General features: G+C 39.5%; 4 protein-coding genes across 12 annotated transcripts; 2 read left to right on the top strand and 2 right to left on the bottom strand.

The window, feature by feature from the left end:
• Positions 1-120: 120 nt before the first annotated feature.
• On the bottom strand, positions 121-5,252 carry mat2al (methionine adenosyltransferase II, alpha-like). The gene is made up of 9 exons (XM_068574013.1): positions 4,948-5,252; positions 4,099-4,176; positions 3,267-3,389; positions 3,081-3,193; positions 2,629-2,772; positions 1,736-1,954; positions 1,448-1,630; positions 807-940; positions 121-694 (listed from the first exon to the last, which is right to left on the bottom strand). The coding sequence occupies exons 1-9, from the start codon at positions 5,021-5,023 to the stop codon at positions 592-594; spliced, it is 1,173 nt and encodes a 390-aa protein (XP_068430114.1). The 5' UTR covers positions 5,024-5,252; the 3' UTR covers positions 121-591.
• Positions 5,253-6,590: 1,338 nt separating this feature from the next.
• si:ch73-234b20.5 (uncharacterized protein LOC449923 homolog) lies at positions 6,591-9,991 on the top strand. 2 transcript variants are annotated; one of them, XM_068573454.1, is made up of 3 exons: positions 6,591-6,711; positions 7,448-7,618; positions 8,440-9,991. In XM_068573454.1, exons 1-3 carry the CDS (start codon positions 6,709-6,711, stop codon positions 8,575-8,577), a joined length of 312 nt encoding a protein of 103 aa, XP_068429555.1. In that variant the 5' UTR covers positions 6,591-6,708; the 3' UTR covers positions 8,578-9,991. The 2 variants fall into 2 exon arrangements, with proteins under 2 accessions (XP_068429555.1, XP_068429554.1); XM_068573453.1 differs by lacking the exon at positions 6,591-6,711 and adding an exon at positions 6,924-7,076.
• On the bottom strand, positions 8,397-13,838 carry hnrnpd (heterogeneous nuclear ribonucleoprotein D). Of its 8 annotated transcripts, XR_011077344.1 has the most exons (10): positions 13,403-13,836; positions 12,421-12,589; positions 11,892-12,053; positions 11,632-11,763; positions 11,401-11,503; positions 10,831-10,995; positions 10,647-10,738; positions 10,192-10,293; positions 9,338-9,423; positions 8,397-8,483 (listed from the first exon to the last, which is right to left on the bottom strand). XR_011077344.1 is itself a non-coding variant. In XM_068573450.1 (8 exons), the coding sequence occupies exons 1-7, from the start codon at positions 13,567-13,569 to the stop codon at positions 10,671-10,673; spliced, it is 966 nt and encodes a 321-aa protein (XP_068429551.1). In that variant the 5' UTR covers positions 13,570-13,836; the 3' UTR covers positions 8,397-9,423; positions 10,647-10,670. The 8 variants fall into 8 exon arrangements, 2 of the variants coding, with proteins under 2 accessions (XP_068429551.1, XP_068429552.1); XR_011077347.1 differs by having other exon boundaries at positions 8,397-9,423; positions 10,647-10,758; positions 13,403-13,838; XR_011077343.1 differs by lacking the exon at positions 10,192-10,293.
• enoph1 (enolase-phosphatase 1) lies at positions 13,736-18,073 on the top strand. Its single transcript, XM_068573452.1, has 6 exons — positions 13,736-14,216; positions 15,154-15,255; positions 15,420-15,622; positions 16,416-16,548; positions 16,748-16,871; positions 17,383-18,073. The coding sequence occupies exons 1-6, from the start codon at positions 14,133-14,135 to the stop codon at positions 17,520-17,522; spliced, it is 786 nt and encodes a 261-aa protein (XP_068429553.1). The 5' UTR covers positions 13,736-14,132; the 3' UTR covers positions 17,523-18,073.
• The last annotated feature ends 437 nt before the right edge of the window (positions 18,074-18,510 follow it).

Genomic DNA, 18,510 nt, shown 5'->3' with positions numbered 1-18,510 from the left:
TTCCTGCTTATTAGTATGTACAGTTGAGCATGAAGCCACTCCACTTTCCGTTGTTCTTCTCACACACTTCTGATAAATGTTGTGTAACAAAAACTCCATCAAGTGGCGGTTCAAGTGATTACAGGTTTATAAAAGAATAAAAAAGTATTGGTGGAAGTACTACAACTCAAATCAGTCCATTGAAATTGAACAAAGTAAAATAAAACATAAACAAAAAGAATTAAAGTAAGTATCATTGCTCATTTTCTAGCTGCTAATTCAGTGAAGTAAAAGAGCTGGATTATGCAGCATTTTAATCACCAAATACAGGATTAAAAAAAAAAGAAATTGACAGTACCCAACAGTTCATCTACGATATTCAAAAGAAGGAAAATCACATTCATTGCATCATCATTATCATCTTTTTTTTTTTTTACAATACAGAAAAAGAACATAAATCTTGACTTTGTTAAAATCTAAAGTCTTCAACATAAACAGTTTAAGGTCAGGGAGTAGAAGACATTCATGTTTTCAGCTCACAGTATTTGGAGAAATAGATTGCCTGGATTATTCGATTAGTAGGACGATGTGATTGACCCGCCCAAAAAAAACTCAAAACACCAGAGACTTTGGTTTTTCCCAGGGGAACTCCTCTCTGCCAAAGTGACCGTAGCAGGCGGTGGCCTGGTAGATCGGCTTCTTCAAACCCAGCTCTCTATCAAAGAGAAGAACAAAAGTCAACCGAATGCACCTTTATTTAAGAAAAACAAGAAGAAAAAAAACACAAAAAACAATTTCTTTCCAGTCGTGAGAAGTGAAACGCGTACTTCACGATGACCCCGGGCCTCAGGTCGAAGTTCTTCTGCACGATTTGCAGCAGCTCGTCTTCGTCCCTGTTCGATGAGCCGTAGTGAAACACGGAGATGGAGAGCGGCTGGCTCACACCGATGGCGTAAGAGATCTAAAACAAGAATACCATTCAGTTGATATCGATGAGCTATCAGAAGATCGTCTGACTTCATCTTACACACAGTTTGAGATTAATAACCTGTGAATAATGTCTCATCAAAAAGGAATAACTGTTATGACCATCAGAGACAAGACTGTTTATCTCTATATAGTTATTCAAAATGCTCGTCTCTAGTTTCGATGGAAGGAATCAAGGCTTTTATTGTGAAACGTTTGCAGGAAAACGATTCAACAAGCAGCGCTTCAGATGCGGCGCGCCATCTTGTGGCACTTGTACATTACTACAATGTACAGTTTGGGACATTAACACACAGAGCAGCAGGACAATAACACTTTAGAGGTCTGATCCAGAACATAAATGTGTCGTTGTATTTATTAAATCAAAGCTTTCACTTTCCCAAAGGAGGTGGAATTCATGAATCAGTTTTTGTAATTCAAATAATTTGTGTCCAGCTTAGTTTGCGGCGAACAGCGACCCTGAGGCTTCATCACTCCTCACCTGAACGAGGACTCTCCTGCACAGTCCGGCTTTGACCAAAGACTTGGCGACCCAGCGTGCCGCGTAAGCTCCGGACCGATCCACTTTGGAGTAGTCTTTTCCGGAGAAAGCCCCTCCTCCGTGACCCCCCCATCCTCCGTATGTGTCTACGATGATTTTACGGCCCGTGAGTCCAGCGTCGCTCTAGCAGCACAATAAAAAAAAAAACGTCAACTCCTGCTAGCACACACACAGATTCACGGATGCATTTGTATTACATTTCCCCTCCGTGCTTCCGCCCTCGCTCACCTGTGGGCCGCCCTTGAGGAATTTCCCACTCGGCAGTAGATGGTAGATGGTCTTGTCGTCCAAGTACCTGGTGGGAATGATCACCTTCACCACCTTCTCCATCAGATTGAGTCTGATCTCCTCCAGGGTGATGTCCGGGATGTGCTGCACCGAGATGACCACGGTGTGAACTCGCAGAGGCTCCATGGCTCCCGAGTTGTCCTTGTATTCTACTGTGACCTGCGGGGAAAAGGAAACGGTCGTTTAGTTCTGTGAGTGGAAGGAGACGGGTTGTAAGAGAGTGAGTCTTCTGTTTCTCGCAGATCGCTGTTTTAACGCTTTTGCTCGCCTTTGTACGCTGTGGTGAAAGTCTTTAGAGCGTGTTTGTCCTTTTCTGCAAATCAACATAAGAAAACACAGCAACTGGATCTGAGAATGACTGACAGCCAGCCGCTTTGCGTGTTAAGTCTCCCCTGCTCAGCCACTCTGTGACTTATTTTAAGTTTCAGATGGTCACCTGTAACTCCTTCTGCCCGTGTGGTCTCTGTTGCAACAGAAAGATAAGATAAGATAATACTTTATTAGACCCTCGGTGGGGAAATTACAGGATTACAGCAGCACTGCTCACGAGTAATGAGATCAAAATAATCAAGTAATATAAATAAACTGTAGAACGGTAATAAACAGATTAAAGATTTCTAAAAAATATATTAAATTTACAGCATTGAATTCAGGTGAAGACGACGCCTATATTAAGTCACACTATGATGCAAAGTTTTGTACATTAGCAGCAATGTAGTACAAAACCATAATAATCTTTTCTCCTGTGTTTTCATTTTTTTACGCCGCCCCAGACATCGAAGACGTATCGAAGTCAAACCGTTCGATGGTCGGTGCCTTTGAAGACGGCTCACTTGTGATTTGGAGTCCGGTCGTATCCAAGGACACTCGCCGCTGAGCGAGAGCTCTCGGATCCTGAGGTTGAGCTTGTGAGCCAGAAGGATGGTGAGGGGCATGCACTCCTCGGTTTCATCGGTGGCGTAGCCAAACATCAAACCCTGAAAAGGACACAAATGGAGAGCAAAAGATCGCTCAAAACAGGAGACGTTCCCATCGCCCTCAGCTGTGCTTTGGGGTTTAGTACTTATTAGCAAATGATAACTAAGATTGTTCTGCCTTATATAGCTGCTAGCATGGCTGTAGACTCTTGTGAACACATTGTTGTTGAAGGAAATGTACGTTAAGCTTCTGAGACATTTATATTAAAATAAAAAAAATCACAACAATGTGATTGTAATGGAAATGTACTGCAGCTGAAAACATGGTAGTTTGGATGAAGTTGAGGTTTAAAGGTGAAATACTGAACCTGGTCTCCTGCCCCGATGTCCTCCTGATCCCGACCTTCAAACACACAGTCCGATATCTCCTCACACTGCGGCTCCAGCGCCACCAGCACATTGCAGGTCTTATAGTCGAAACCTGAAAAGTCACAGTTTGGACTCAGTCACCTTAATCCCCGAGAAAATGAGTTATTAAATATAAATCATCCCACCTTTTGAAGAGTCGTCGTAGCCGATCTTCTTGACGGTATCTCGGACCACTGCCTGGAGATCCACGATGGCCTTAGACGTCACTTCTCCAACCAGTAAGATCATGCCCGTCTTCGCCACGCATTCTGTAATGAAACATCCGGTTTTTACGCGACAAGACTCCGACTTAGGCTTTTAAAAAAAATACTTTTGTTTGAGTGCATTAAATGAACATAACTTTCTGAAACATTGAATTCTTGTGTACTTTTTTGTAGGCTTGTGGCGGCCCGTAGGGCAACGTATACGATATTTCTATAACACTCATGTTGCTTTCCAGTCGCGAGTGTGTTGGATGTGTCTTTCACTCGAACGTCTCATAGATACAAATACATTCTCATTGTAATCTATACAAACGCCTCAGCTCCGTCTCACGAGGGTAACCGCTAGTTGAAGCTTTTATTGGGCTTCAAATCTACGGAGCAAACAGTTAAAGCTGTTAATGTGTCACCTCATTATTAAAAAAAAAAATCTTTCCCCCTAAATGCCGCACACCGTTCCTTTAAGAGTAGTGATAGAGCAGCCAGCTCTCAATCAATAACCACATCAAAGAGGTAATATAAATGAGCGCCTAAAAAATATTGCGCAGTTTGGTGCATGCAAGATTATAGCCGCAGATAGACACAAACGTCTCAATATTACAGAAACAATACGAAGGTTGTGGTTTATTGTGAAAGTGTAACCAGTGAGTGACCTTCAGATAGATTGGCTTTCCCTCTGTATGTGCACACTTTTAATAACAATGTGTCTTTTGCTGAATCAGAAACATGTCCTCGTGACTGTTGCATTCGTACTCACCACAGGCCACTTTGGAGTCAGGGTCTTGACTCAGATACGCATCGAGCACAGCATCACTGATCTGATCACACATTTTATCTGTGAACACAAATCATACATGTAAATAAATAAGTGACTGCTCATAATGTTAATACTCTTCAGAACTTGCTGAATGTGATTTAATGATTCACATTTAATGATTTATCTTTCGTGGTGTTGGGGGCGCCGTAGTTTAACAAATCCTAAAGAAAATAACTTTCTACAGTTAAAAAGGTAATGAAGTATTTGTTTTTACCATGTAAAGTGCTTTGAGTACCTTCTAAAGCGCTATACAACTGCAATGCATTATTATTTAATATTATTATTACGAGAAGTAAAAGTGCTGAATTCAAAATGAAGAAGTATGCAACCTTAAAATGTATAACATACAATGCATTACCAGTGGGCCAGTACTCAAATACAACTTTATACTCAAGTAAAAGTAGCAATACTATTGTGTAGAAATATTTATTTAAGTATAAGCGTAATGATACACTAAAAGTAAAAGTACTCATAATGCAGAATAAAATGCATTGTACATTATTGTTGCTCATCATTTGTTGCAGCTGTTGAATGTGGAGTTTATTACAAATACTTCATATACTGCTTGGTAGTTTAATCTTTAATAATACATCATCATATTGTAGTTGTTATTACTACAGCAGTTAAATAAATGTAGTGAAGCAAAATAGATGGTATTTGCCTCTGAGATGTAATGGAATATAAGTATAAAGTACCTCAACATGGTACTTAGACATGTCCAGACTGCAACAGTACTACCACGTGCCACAGCACAGTATTTATACACACAGTAAAACATGAAAGCATTACCGGAGTGTCCTTCTCCGACGGACTCGGACGTGAACAGGAAAGTCTTCCCGCTCCGATGCGCTCCGCTCGGGTTCATCTTGAGTTTTTGGGGTCGGTGCAGAAAACACGAATGTGACAGAATGAACCGGTGCCCGTTGAGAACGGCAGTAAAGCCGATTTACAACAGGCGGAGTAAACGGACAAGTATGAGCGATAACTGATGTAACAATTTCTCCGGTTGTCGTAGACGGTAATAAAAGTAAAATATGAATAGGCTAGTTAATAAACTCCGTTAAGTACTCATCGCCCTCGCAGTGTTGTTTTTTTTTAAACAGCTGAGAGAGTTAAAGGGGATGTTTACAAGCGAAGGTCCTTCAGGCATCAGCACGGACAGCCTCAAAATGGCGGAAATGATGCCCCACGTAAACAAAATATTATTCAATTCAATTATTATTAATATATATTATATATGTAGGTATATAATACATATATATATATGTATATATAAAACATTAAAAAAATAAATTTAAAAATACAATACAAAATAATTATAAAAAATAGTATATATATATATATATATATATATATATATATATATATATATATATATATATATATATATATATATATATATATATATATACAATAACTCACCTCATTCTTCATTCACCTTAGATGTGATAACATATTATATAGTTTGTCAGTGGTGTAAGAATAACGCAGCTATTTTACTGACTTAAAAGTAGTATTGTGTAGAAAAACACTAAAACACCAGTTGCATTCAAATTGTTACTTAAGTAAAAGTGCAAACTTTTTACCATTAAAATATGTATTATTTCTTATTTCAGAGAGTAATATTGTATTTCACAGTTGTATAAGAGACAACAAAGTTGCATATTCCACTTTCATACTCACACACTTTACAGTCTTTAGAATCGGTCTTAAAGGTAGTGAATTTATTTATTTTATATTTCTATTGACCTTTGAGCAAACAGATAACTTCACTGTGTCTTTATTAGCCAACCATTGACCAAAGTGCAGCACACTCCCAATGTTCAGTTTGTTTGACTTATGGCCAGATCCTCTTTATCAAGGAAGTACACAGTAATAACAAAGTACTATCAAAACATTTCTATATCTGTTTGAATATGGATTTAGTAATGTACTGTATTTGTCCAGTCGGGGATATTCCTTCTTTTATTCGTATGTATAGTTAAGATAAATGAATGAGATAATCTATTGACTTCTAAGTACATTTACTCAAGTACTGAACACATCTGAGGTATTTAAACTTAAGTGTTTTCATTTTATGCTAATTTATACTTCTACACCACTACATCTCAGAGGCAAATGTACTTTTAAATTAATGAATCAATAATTATAATTAAATAATAATACATTATTGTATTACTTTACTGTAATACTATATATTCCATGTTTATTCTTATTGTATTGTGTGTGGTGACCGAATAAAGATACTAATTATATTCAAATAAACTTGCTTTGCCTACATAACTAATCCAGTAACATGTTTAAAGAGTGGAGGCGCTGTTACGTAGTGATCTTTTCTGAACTGAGTGCTGAACTCACGCTTCAACACAGTTCATTTGCATTCATAAACTGTCGCTGGTTGCTGAAATAACAAGCTGCACAACACAGGATGAGGAAGTGAAGCAACAGAGGGACATCACCCATTTATTGCCTTGCAAATATCTCTGTGCTGAAGACAGGGCCCTTTGCCCAGGGATATCAACTCAACACATCCTGTTGCTCTGACAGCTGATGGTACGTAAACACACAGAACTGAAATGTGTTCTTTTTGTTGTTTTAAAGCCTAAAATCCTAGATGTGTGTGGTAGCAGAGTTCACGAGAAGCAGGAAGTGAAAGTGCTGATCCTACGAGATCTTCGAGGCGACGGCGACTGGCGCTCCTGTTGAAGCCAATGAGACTTGGAGCGAGGCGGTTAATGTGTAACAGAGGAGAGGTGCAACCTTCAGCAGACATTTGTTCAGCTCTGACTGTGTGACTTACGCAGTCACAAGGAGCCCAGAGCTCTGCGTCCGTTTATTATCGCACTTGCATGGCTGGATAACTTTTGGGGAAACTTTGTATTTCTTTTGTATGAGTTCTGAGAAACACCGCTGCGATGGTATGTGATGTACTTTTTAAAACACTGAAGTTGACTTAAGCGAAATATTGTTTGTGTATTTATCTTTCAAAGATGTTTTTTCTTCTCGCTATTATCCAAAAGTCATTCTACATCGATCGGTCGGTCCACGTTGCACTTTGTGTTCGCCGGGTTTGTAAACACGGTGCTTGAGGCTTTCAGGTGACAATCACACAGGCCTCAGGTAAAAACACCTGATAGCGCTCTCTCCCTGTTTACTCAGTTACAGGAAGTGAGGTTTGGTCATTTTACAAAACAGTGGCCCTGAAAGGTGTTGCTCTGTTGACATCCAGTGTGGTTTGCTCGTCGCAAACTTTGTGGAGATTCTGACTAAACATGAAACTTTTCCTCAGGCCGACACACGCTCTCAGCCACCGGCCTCCGGCTCGGCGGCTAAACTGGACCAGGTGCAGGGTCAGGTGAACGAGGTCAAAGTCATCCTGAAAGACAACATCAGCAAAGTGCTGGAGAGGGGCGACAGACTCGATGATCTGATCGGAAAGACCGATGACCTGCAGGCGTCTGTAAGTATCTAATCGTGACAAGCTCTCTCTACGATGACGTCTGCAGATTTATTACGTCTGCGGATTTATTATATATGATTCACTAAAACAACAAGGCTGTTAGAAAATGTGTTTTACGTGAGAGAACAGTACCTAATTTCATTCACTAAAGTACACTTTTAAGATACTTTTTACTGCTAGATTTGAAAAAGAAGATATTGTACAGTTCACTTGCAATGCGAGTAGTTACTTTTCAGATTAGAATATAACACACTTTTTTTTGCATTGTGGATACAAAATACATCTAAAAGGCACTCTAAACTTCCCAAATGGTTTCATTTTAATCAAGTTTTATTTACTTTTGTTACTGAAGATCCACTTCTGATTGCTCAATTCAGTTTCTGAGGACTATCATCCCTAATGAATGACACAGAACAGTATACATATTCTGCTTCCTCTCACCCGTCACTGTCATTATGGGTCACCTGGTGTGTTGTGATTGACTAAACTTATCATAGAAATTATGCAATTTTATTGGACTGTTTTTTTTCATCTCATAAATTACTGAGCACATTAAGCTAAAGACCATTAGCTAAATGTGAGAGCCGAACTCAGTGCTAGAGTAATAGCTCGTTTAAGATGCATGTTTGATTCTTTTTGACTTTCAAAGCGAAATTCTTCAGACTCCCTCTGGGGAACCGAGAAGCTTTAAACAACTTGTTTTTTTAAACATTATGCTTGGGAACTCCTCAAGACCTAGCAACAGACTTTGATGTGTACAAAAGGATCCTGTACTTCCTTCATTGCTGATGTTTTATTTGATTTCCTTTGTTTCTTTTCAGGCTGACTCGTTCCAAAGAACGTCCACGCGAGTCGCCAGGAAATACTGGTGGAAAAACATTAAAATGATGATTATAATCGGCGTGATTGTGCTGATCATCATCATCCTCATCATTCTCTTCGCCACAAAAGTTATATGATCATCAAAAAAACAACAACTCTCAGCTCAGGACTGAAAGCCATGAAGACGGTGGATACAGCTCACCTCTTTTATTGAGCATCGAGAAGCACTCGCAAGAGTCTCTGATCATTTCAGCTCAAACAAACAGATATTTCAAGAGCAAAATATTCATGTAAATTCAAAGGGTGCATGATTTTGTAACAACGGCAAGCTTATTGATTGGGCTGCAATGAAGATTATGATGAGAAGAGAAATTGTTAGAAAGTTGGCTGAAAGGCTTCCTTGAACACTCCACTCACATGTGACGTCATATTGATATTTCACAAAGGATCACAAATCCAAATGTTTATTTTTATTTTCTTGCATTTCTGTCCAATTACCTGTGTGTGAATGTGTATATACTGACACACACACACTGTATGTTCTGACTGTAATTATGTGTATTATATGACTGATGACGATGGTAAAGAGGATAAATTGTAACAATGCTTTTGTATGCATTCTTTGCTAGCACTAAATATATATATGTGTGTGTGATCTGTTCCAACCGGTCTAACATTTCAGTTGTGTAGTAAAATGAAGCAAATTCACAAATAGCATCTGGGGAAGATTAAATACAAAAAACAAGAAGGGATGAGGAACGCAAACTGCTAAATCTTTGCAGCAATCTAAATAAATGCAAAACACATTTAGTTTTTTTTTAAAGATACAACACAAATACTCCGGTAAATGTCGAGGAAATGTACTGTAGGTCATAGTGCTCTTCATTATTCTCTTACAATCAGCTCAGTGATCTTTGCTGGGTACCATCATCTCTCTGGCCAACGCTCCACCAGCCCCCTGCTGCCTGTCATCACTCTGACACCTACGAAAAACAAACAAAAACAGATCAGCTTTAGGTGAACAAAAACCTGTTCAAATAAAAAATAAACAGGAATCCCCCGTGTTTATAATGTCCAATGTAAAAAAAACAAAAAACAATTATTTTAACATTTTACAGTAAAAAAAATTAAAGAAAGTTAGTCCATAAGCTAGAAATCCTGAAGTCAAAATACTAAATGGAAGAAACCTTCGATTGGTAAAAGAAAAAGATACACATTACAGAAAGCATTACATGCAAATTTTCTGGAAACTTCTTGTTTTACAAAAGGTTACAAGAGGGAAATTTGTTACAGGAAAATTAACAAAAAGAGGAGTCTTTTCCATCGCTGTGAGTAACACAAAACAGAGCAATACATGTAGACAAAGTAAAGCACTTTATCTCCCCCCAAACACGGTCTCGTCCAAATACGAACCAGGTTTTAGCTCATGGACTACTGGCTACAAGAGCTAAATAAAGAAACAAGCATTTTAGATAAGATTAGGAATGCATATATTAACAATAGGAACTGGAAAGTCCAGAGAATGCTGTACGTATCCTTTGAAAAGCAAATAGTTATTTTCTCATATGTATAATCATTACTTGTGGGGGACGTAAGGGCCTGTAAAAAATGACAATTACATGTGTATATTTTAAGTTTTACATTACAAACACTTGCAAAGAAATAAAAAATGGAAAGAAAGATGACAAAGCTGGACGTGTCCCATATTGTTTAGTTTAGAAATGCGGATACAGGATGTTGTAAGACCATACCAAATGGCAGCATTCGAGAGCGTATGCTTCTCGTACCCGGTCCGCATTGAGCGGGCCCTGAGAGTATCTGGGAGTCAGCTCATGGCCTGCAAGGAAGCTCCGCTGGCAGGTACAAACAAGGTATGTCAGAGTTAGGAGACAACATACTTCCTTTTCTGTTTCCTTGCACATCCTTAACTTTGGCATCCATTTACTTGTAGTAGCAGTACTTTACCTGTTAACGTTACAGTTTAAAAAAAAAAAAAAAAAAAAGAAGGTGCAAAAGAGGCAGCAGAAGGCCAGCTGTTAAAAATAATCGGCGTGTGTAGCCTCTATGTTACCACTACTGTAAAGCACTTGACGGTGCTGAGAAAAAGAAATTTACAAGAGGAAATTACACATAATGTTACCAAACAGCAAAGTAAATATAACTACTTTAATTTAAAAGTAAGAGGTGTATTTCTGTCTTTACATACCTACTTGAAGACGAGTCTCCTCCGTTAATACGGCTTGTAACTGTTGTTGTGGCCGCCACGTCGCGGCGACTTGCCGTATCCGCCAGATTGATCTAAACGTGGGGCACAAAGTCTGATTACAGGTGTATTAATCATTTCAAAAGCGACAGAAAACAAATGAAATCGTCGAGTTGGCTTTACTCACTGTTGTAGTCACCATATCCGTAGTAGTTGTTGTAACCGGGGTAATCATAGCTGCCATAGCCTCCGTATCCTTGATTACCGTAACCATAATTGCCATAATTGCCATAGTTGCCATAGTCTTGGTTCCAGTAGTTGCCGTAACCCTGGTTCCAATTTTGATTGGGACCTGCAGTTAAACGGATTAAGTAATTATTATTCTTATTATTACAATTTAATTAATTAAGTTTTGCAATTCATTTTCTTGTTCTAAAGTTTCACATTGTACTACCGTAAAGGTCGGGTTACAAGCCGCTACTACCTTCGGTGAGTGTCCCTGCTAGCTCCCCGCTGTAGCCAGCTAGCGCTGCTGCTAGCTCCCCGACAACCACCGAAGGTAGCGGGACCAGCCCCGGCCGCGGGCAGTAGCAGTAGTAGCAGCAGCAGCAGGGAGCTAGCAGCAGCGCTAGCTTGCTGCAGCGGGGACACCCACCGTAGGTAGTAGCGGCTTGTAACCCGACTTTTATTGTACTTCGCAGGGACTTTAAAAGTACATTATTTGCATTTTTCTTGCAATAACGTTTCTTCCACTCACCACCGCCTCTTCCTCGAGACCCGGAGGAGTATCCACCTCTTCCTCCTCCCCAGTACTGCTGCTGCTGGTACTGTTCCTTGGACATTGCCACTTTTATTTCACACTACAGGAACACAGACAGGTTTGGGCTCCATAGTGATCATGCTATCAGTTATAGAAGCCGCCATTATATGGGCCCAACAATTTATCAGGAAACCATGTTTTATTTGACAGAAGAAGAAAGGTGTGTACCTTGCTAAGTCCAATATTGTGGTACTTTTTCTCCATGATCCCCTTAACTGGTTCCTCCTCTTTGAATGTGATGAAGCAGAAGCCTCTTCTTTTGTTTGTTTTGTTCTCCATGGGGAGTTCAATTGACTCCAACTGTTCACATTGTCAATGAATGAAGACAAAAACATGAGAAGTGTTTAATTAAGTTTCACGGGGAAGTTAGTGGATAAAAAAAAAGAAGGATTTTAAGCTAAATCTGGGAATGTTAGAAAGAAATATACCTCTCCGAAGGCACTAAAGTACTCTCTGACTTTCTCCTCAGGCGTGTCTGGAGAGAGACCACCAACAAAGATTTTCTTCACGGGCTCCTTGCTCTTCATGGCCTTTGCTTTTTTGGGGTCAATGACCTTTCCATTGAGTTTATGTTCCTTATGTGTGACAACCTGCGTAACGAAATACCAAAAAGGGGTCATATGGAATACTACTAATAATAATAATCTTTAGTGTTGATATTTGTTATTTACCTAATAATCAGACTGGGTGGCGGCCGTTTTGTTTCTTTTTATTATAGGGCTTCAACTATGTTCATCATCAAATAATCTGCTAGTTATTTTGATCAATTGATTTATTCAATGCAAGTTCAGAGGGCAAATGATTTAAGAGGACAGCCACAGCAAACAATGTTTTACTCTATTGGACAGCTTTATTATAAATGACACGTCACTACTGTGCATGCAGCGTTATATTCAGTCTGATTTAAAGATGGTATACAGTACACCGTGACCACTGTGTCTGGGAGCAGGACTATACCTTGTCAACACTTTCAGGTTCTTTGAAGAGCACAAAGCCGAAGCCCCGTGAACGACCAGTCATGGGGTCCAGCTTTAGGGTGCAGTCTACAACCTCTCCATACTTGGAAAAGTAATCTTTCAGGTCCTTCTTAGTTGTGTCCCAGCTGAGCCCTCCAACAAACATCTTCCTATTGACAAACAAGCAGGTGCAAAGAAATCATAACTCAGAATGCAGATTGAGAAAACAACACTTGTTTGGTGTTCACAACGAGCGGTGGAAGAAGTATTCAGATGCTTTCTTTAAGTTGAAGTACTAATAGCACACTTTGAAGATACTCCACAACAAGGAAAGGTATCAAAACCTCACTGAAGTAAAAGTATGCAAGTAGTATTTACCAAAAAACAAATTTTAAAGTATGTAAAATACTTTTTTGTCAGTGTTTTTCTCAAATATCTGCCTGTTTTCAGCAGTGTGGCGATGTTTTTTCCACCTGATCCAAGAGGCTTTTTAAAGAGTTTATTTATCTGAAGAAGTAGGAGGAGTTTATAAACACATGAAGTTTATCAGAAACGTTCAACATCAACACACAAAGGAACACGTCATTCTTCAGTTTATCACATTCAACATCAACATATGAAGGAACACTTCATCCTTTAGTTTATCATACACATTCAAAATCAACACATCTGAAGGTACAATGTCTGTCTCCTGTAAAGTAATGCTGTCAGACAAATGTAGTGAAGTAAAAAGCCCAATATTTACCACTGACGTGTAATGGAGTAGAAGTATGACTTTGCATGACAAGCAAAATACTCAAGTAAAGTACAAGTACCTCAAAGCTGCACTTAAGTACAGTAATGGCGTGAATGTAATTAGTTAGATTCCACCACTGAAAATCAGCACTTTTAATCTGTAGCCTCTCAATGCTCCCACCACTGGCTGGTTACACGTGTTTACATGTGGGGGTTTAGTTTAAACTGTAAGTGTGACGTCACCGTACCCCTCGTCCTCCTCGTTCTTACTGGCGTCTATCTTCGACCCCTCGGCCTCGCCCCCCATCGGGCCACAGTCCCCGGCCGCAGACATCGGGTCATCGCTGGTTGCCTCCCCATCTTCGTCCATTCGCATCATGCTCTGGTCTTCGCTGAATTCATAATCGTCCGACATTGTAGTTTGTTTGGTGCTTTTATGTCGTAGCTAAACTCAAGCTACGTCGTCCGCAGAAACGAAGCTAGTTGGCTTGCTAGAAGCTAAGCTAATAAAATATATATATAATAAATATATATATATGGCGTTAAGTTAGAGATAATTAATTTGTGAAATGAGACAATATTTAGTTTCAGAAGCCACAATTTGATCGGTGATCTGTGAGCGTCGTTTTGTTTTCATCGCAGCCTATTTTCGTTTTTTTTCTTCTTCTTCTTCGCGTGTTTTGGGGCAGCGCCGTTCGCTCATCAGCGCCCCCGCCGACCAGTGGCGCGAACCTCACAGTGTCGAACATGTGTGCCCTCCGCTCTCTTTTAGTCAAGTCAGTGTGTGGTGCGTGTTAGCTGCGACTGTGTGATGGCGAAGCGAAGCTAGCTTGCTGACCAGGTGGCACGTGTTTTAGCTTCTCGGATTACCTGTGCTCCGCTTCACCTGTCCCCGAGGGGTTCGAGAACCAGCGAGGATCTTCAACACACTGTGGTGCTGCTAATTATAAGCTAACCAGCTGCAGACTCCTGAAAAAAATGGCCACTGTTTCAATTCCTGCTGGTACCAGTGCACTCTTGCTGGATATCGAAGGCACAACCACACCAATAACATTTGTAAAGGTAGGTTATCTGTTTTATTGCTCTTTTTCTGAATTATCTCCGCTTTTTATATTCACATTGCATAACAAGCTCGTTTAAAATGTCACTGTAATTGTCAGAATATTCAGTCACTGCCCGATTAAAAACAGACCGTATGCCGCGTTCATGTCACATGGGAGTTGTCGGAATTGCAAGTTTCCAAGTTGTAAATAACTTTCTTTTATTAGTATTTTCAACGGTTAAGAACGGGATGAGACAATTGACCGGCATATTAAACACATGCATAGGTAAATATATAAACAATAAAGTAATATAAAAATTGCTAGGGGTCAACATAAGTAAATAGAAATAAAAAAACATTACATTTTTGGTACAGTTTTAAAGTATTCATAGCTTTTTAATATATAGCTATATTTCTTTCTTCAAAACATTAAAGAGAGGTTTTACTTTGGCAAATATACATTTATGAAAGTACAACCCTGCACATTTTTTAGATTGGTTTCGAAAAACTCTTGTGTGAAAATTAACATAATTTTAAAAAAAAAACATTTTCCAGTAGCTGTTAAAAATGACGGATAATAATTACTTATTATCCAAAATAATTTAAAGGATATGACATATTGTCACTGGACAGTATTTATTTTTACTTTGCTAACAGCTGTAAGTGGATCCATCCAGAAGATGTCCTTTAATCCCGTTTGACCTGAACGCAGCATAACATTTATTTATCGCAAAATACACAATCAGTCAGAATTTTATACACCAAAGTGAATTAAATATAAATATATGAAAGAGAAAAGTTTATTTTTATGGATACAAACCAGTTTATTTTGCATCTGAATTATTTATTTCTCTCTCTCTCTCTCTCTCTCTCTCTCTCTCTCTCTCTCTCTCTCTCTCTCTCTCTCTTTTTCTTTCTCTCAGGAGACACCTAATGAATCCACTTTGTGCTTTTCAGGATATCTTATTTCCATACATCCGGGAGCATCTGGAGGAGTACTTATCTAATCACTGGGAGGAAGATGAGTGCAAACAAGATGTCCATCTGCTAAAGAAACAGGTAAAGAGATGGACAAGATTTCAAGATTGAATCAAGAGCAAATTTCTTCCGGCTGACGGTCAAAAGCTTAGGGAGTGAAGGAGGAGAATACTTTGCCTCTGGTTGTGTATCTTACTGCAACATGGCTGCAGTTTTACATACATACAATTTAACTGTCTTTGCAGATCGAAGAGGACATGAGACAGAACCGGTCGTGCCCCGTCCACGCCGTGGACCAGACGGTCCACACGGACGAGGAGAAGGCCATTAGGGAAGTAGTGGATAATGTGCTGTGGCAGATGGCCGCAGACAGGAAGTCGACCGCTCTCAAACAGCTCCAGGGTCATATGTGGAGAGCGGCGTATGCTTCTGGGAGAATCAAAGGCGAGTAAGTACACTGATCATTTTCCTCACTTCAAAATTCTGCTCTGACAAGGTTTCCAGGAAGAGAACGTGAATACTGTACACACCTGCTCATCAACCGGCACTCTTTCACAACATCTGTCTTCATTATTAATTAAAGTTGGAAGACATAATGACTTTAGTGGTTTGAAGCCTAGGGGAGGGATTATCTGTAACGCAGACTTGGTATTGAAGTTGCTGTATAGTAGTTTTCACGAGGGGTGGCGGGGTCAGCCGTTCTCCGGCTGGAATAAAACTGCCTATAATAATTTGGTTGGATTGCAACATATTATGGTAATGTCCTAGCCAATCAGGGCTGATTATTGTTTTATTTTTATTTTACTGCAAAAAATGCCAAACATGAGCTTATTTTAGCATGTGAGAATTTGCTTCTTTTCTTTATTTTATGTGACAGTAAACTGGTAATCTTGTGGTTTTGGACTTAAACCGAACAGGACATGTAATTTGACAATGTCGTCTTGGGCTTTAGAAAGTTTGGAGGCCATTTTGTTTTCTTTTGCTGCAATTTTTAGACATTTTATAGAACAAGCCAGTTTCTGAAAATATAAATTAGCATAAATACTTAGCGACCGGGGCCCCATTTAGACAATATTTAAAATGATTTAATGTTTGATTGTCTTAAAAAAAAAAGGACAGAACTAAGATTTGACCATGCTCAAACTCATTGCAAAGTTTTCCCTTCTGAGATGCTTTTAGGGCATAAAATATGAAGTAATTAAATGATGCTTATCTTCTGATTCATGTGTTGTTGCGAACAGGGTCTACCAGGATGTAACTCCATCCATCAGAAGGTGGAGAGGTCAGGGCTTAAAAGTGTTCATTTACTCGTCTGGAAGCGTGGAGGCACAGAAACTTCTGTTTGGATACTCCGTCGAAGGAGATGTGTTAGATGTAAGTACAGCGGCCGACATTAGATTTATTACCTGAATATTTTCCACGATTGTGTTTTTCTTTTCTATTTTTACATGTTTTTCTTCAACATTCTTCTTTAAAATACACATTCTGGTTGTTGTTTTTACTGGTAAGCGGTTAAATCATGCTGTAAATGTTACGTATATGTCGTGGCTGATGAGATTTTAAATCCTTTCAGTTATTAGATGGTCACTTTGACACCAGTATAGGAGCCAAAGTGGACGGCAAAAGCTATGAGAGGATTGCTGAGAGGATCGGCTGTCCACCCGAGGAAATCACTTTCTTGACTGACGTCACTCGAGGTAAGTCGGGTTACGACCGTCTGGGGAAAAAAGTAAATAATCTTTTTAATGAATAATTTATATGGGAATGTTTCCTTTTTTTATATAAGATTAGATGCTTTGTGACAAACAAATCTTTACTAAAATGAGGTTTTTATTTGCTATTAAGATTTAAGAATATAATTATATTCCTATGAGCCTCTGCTGTACTTTGTGTACATTGTTAATTAGCGAGTGTAAGATGATGAACTCGAAGTACCGCCTCACAAACTGCTCGTCTGGTTAACGGAGCAACTGTGGACGTCTGTGTACATTCAGCGTTGCTCTTCAGAACTGAAAGGGAGGATCTGGAGGAGAAAACGATAGAAACACTCAAATAAAAACACCTGAAACCACTGGATTACTTCACCCACACGATTACCATTTGAACATCAACTGCTCACTTCGCGTTACATCCGAACATAGTTTTCCTCTCGTGGCGTCGCGCTGAACGAAGGATCCACAAATTCACTCGTATGTTTTGTCGTTGCAGAGGCCAAGGCGGCCGAAGAAGCCGGCGTGAACGTGGTGGTGGTGGTCAGGCCCGGAAACATGGAGCTGACGGATGACGAGAGGGCCCACTACAACCTCGTGGCGTCCTTTAGCCAGCTGGAACTGACGGGGCGCGTTTAACACGGGGGCGCAGAGGAAGACGGGGAGAACCTCTCCGACGTCGCCTCATAACGACCTGCCCTGGACCGCCGTGATTGACAGGGAAGAGAATAGAAACGGCTTTAGATAAAACACAACCTGAAGTCAACTGCACACCCGTGAAGTTACTTTACCTTTTTACCTTTTAGATGAACCGTGTTTGGTTGCCGTTAAAACTGTTAAGACTTTCCAGCTGTACGTGTTGTATTTGTGTAAACCTTTTCCATCCATGTGCCGTTTTCTCCACGCACACACACTCACGTGCAAGTTTTATGCAGTGACTCGACTGTTTAACTGTTGTGATGTTTTAGAAGGTAGCACTAGATGCACTCGGCTCGACAGGAAGTTCCTGCGTCATACTTAGTCTTAATGAGTCCCCTCAGCAGGTTAATGGTGTCTATTTAAATGTGCCATCCTCATAATGTTGGTGTCGGAAAGTTACTCGAACAAATTGCCAAATTGATGATTTGTGTGTGTAAAAAATAATTGTTATTCAGGAAATTATGATATAAAAGCTTCCATTAAATGCATTGTCTCACACAGAAGCCTGTTTGTTTTTTAAATACTTCAAACTGTAAAAATATTATATATTTCTCAATCATCCCGAGAGATATTGAGCCAAATATACTGACATTTTTAAAAGGCACATTTTACATTTAAGGGTTTGTTTATTGTGCTATGTAATTATGGACATAATTCAGCATATTTTATTGCATTATAAATAGCATACCATTTTCTTTGACGGTGGACCTATTCTCAGTGAATTTGTGAAAAGGTTCCTTACATTGAAGCGACCTGAATCTGATTTAAAAAGGGTAAATCATCTAATGCGGACTTGGCATTAGATGCAGACTTTAAAAAAGGGCTCAAAATGTCGCCCAGAGACTCAAACGATTTGACACAACTTATCCCTCACAGACTTAGCTGGCCTTAAAGTCTGATTCTGGAGATACGAGTGGTACAGTTAATC

This window comes from Clinocottus analis, unplaced genomic scaffold (assembly GCF_023055335.1).
Source record: "Clinocottus analis isolate CAN_PGR_092001 unplaced genomic scaffold, fCliAna1.0.p SCAF_13, whole genome shotgun sequence".
Lineage (NCBI taxonomy): Eukaryota > Metazoa > Chordata > Actinopteri > Perciformes > Cottidae > Clinocottus > Clinocottus analis.
This window is presented reverse-complemented; position numbering and strand designations above follow the sequence as displayed.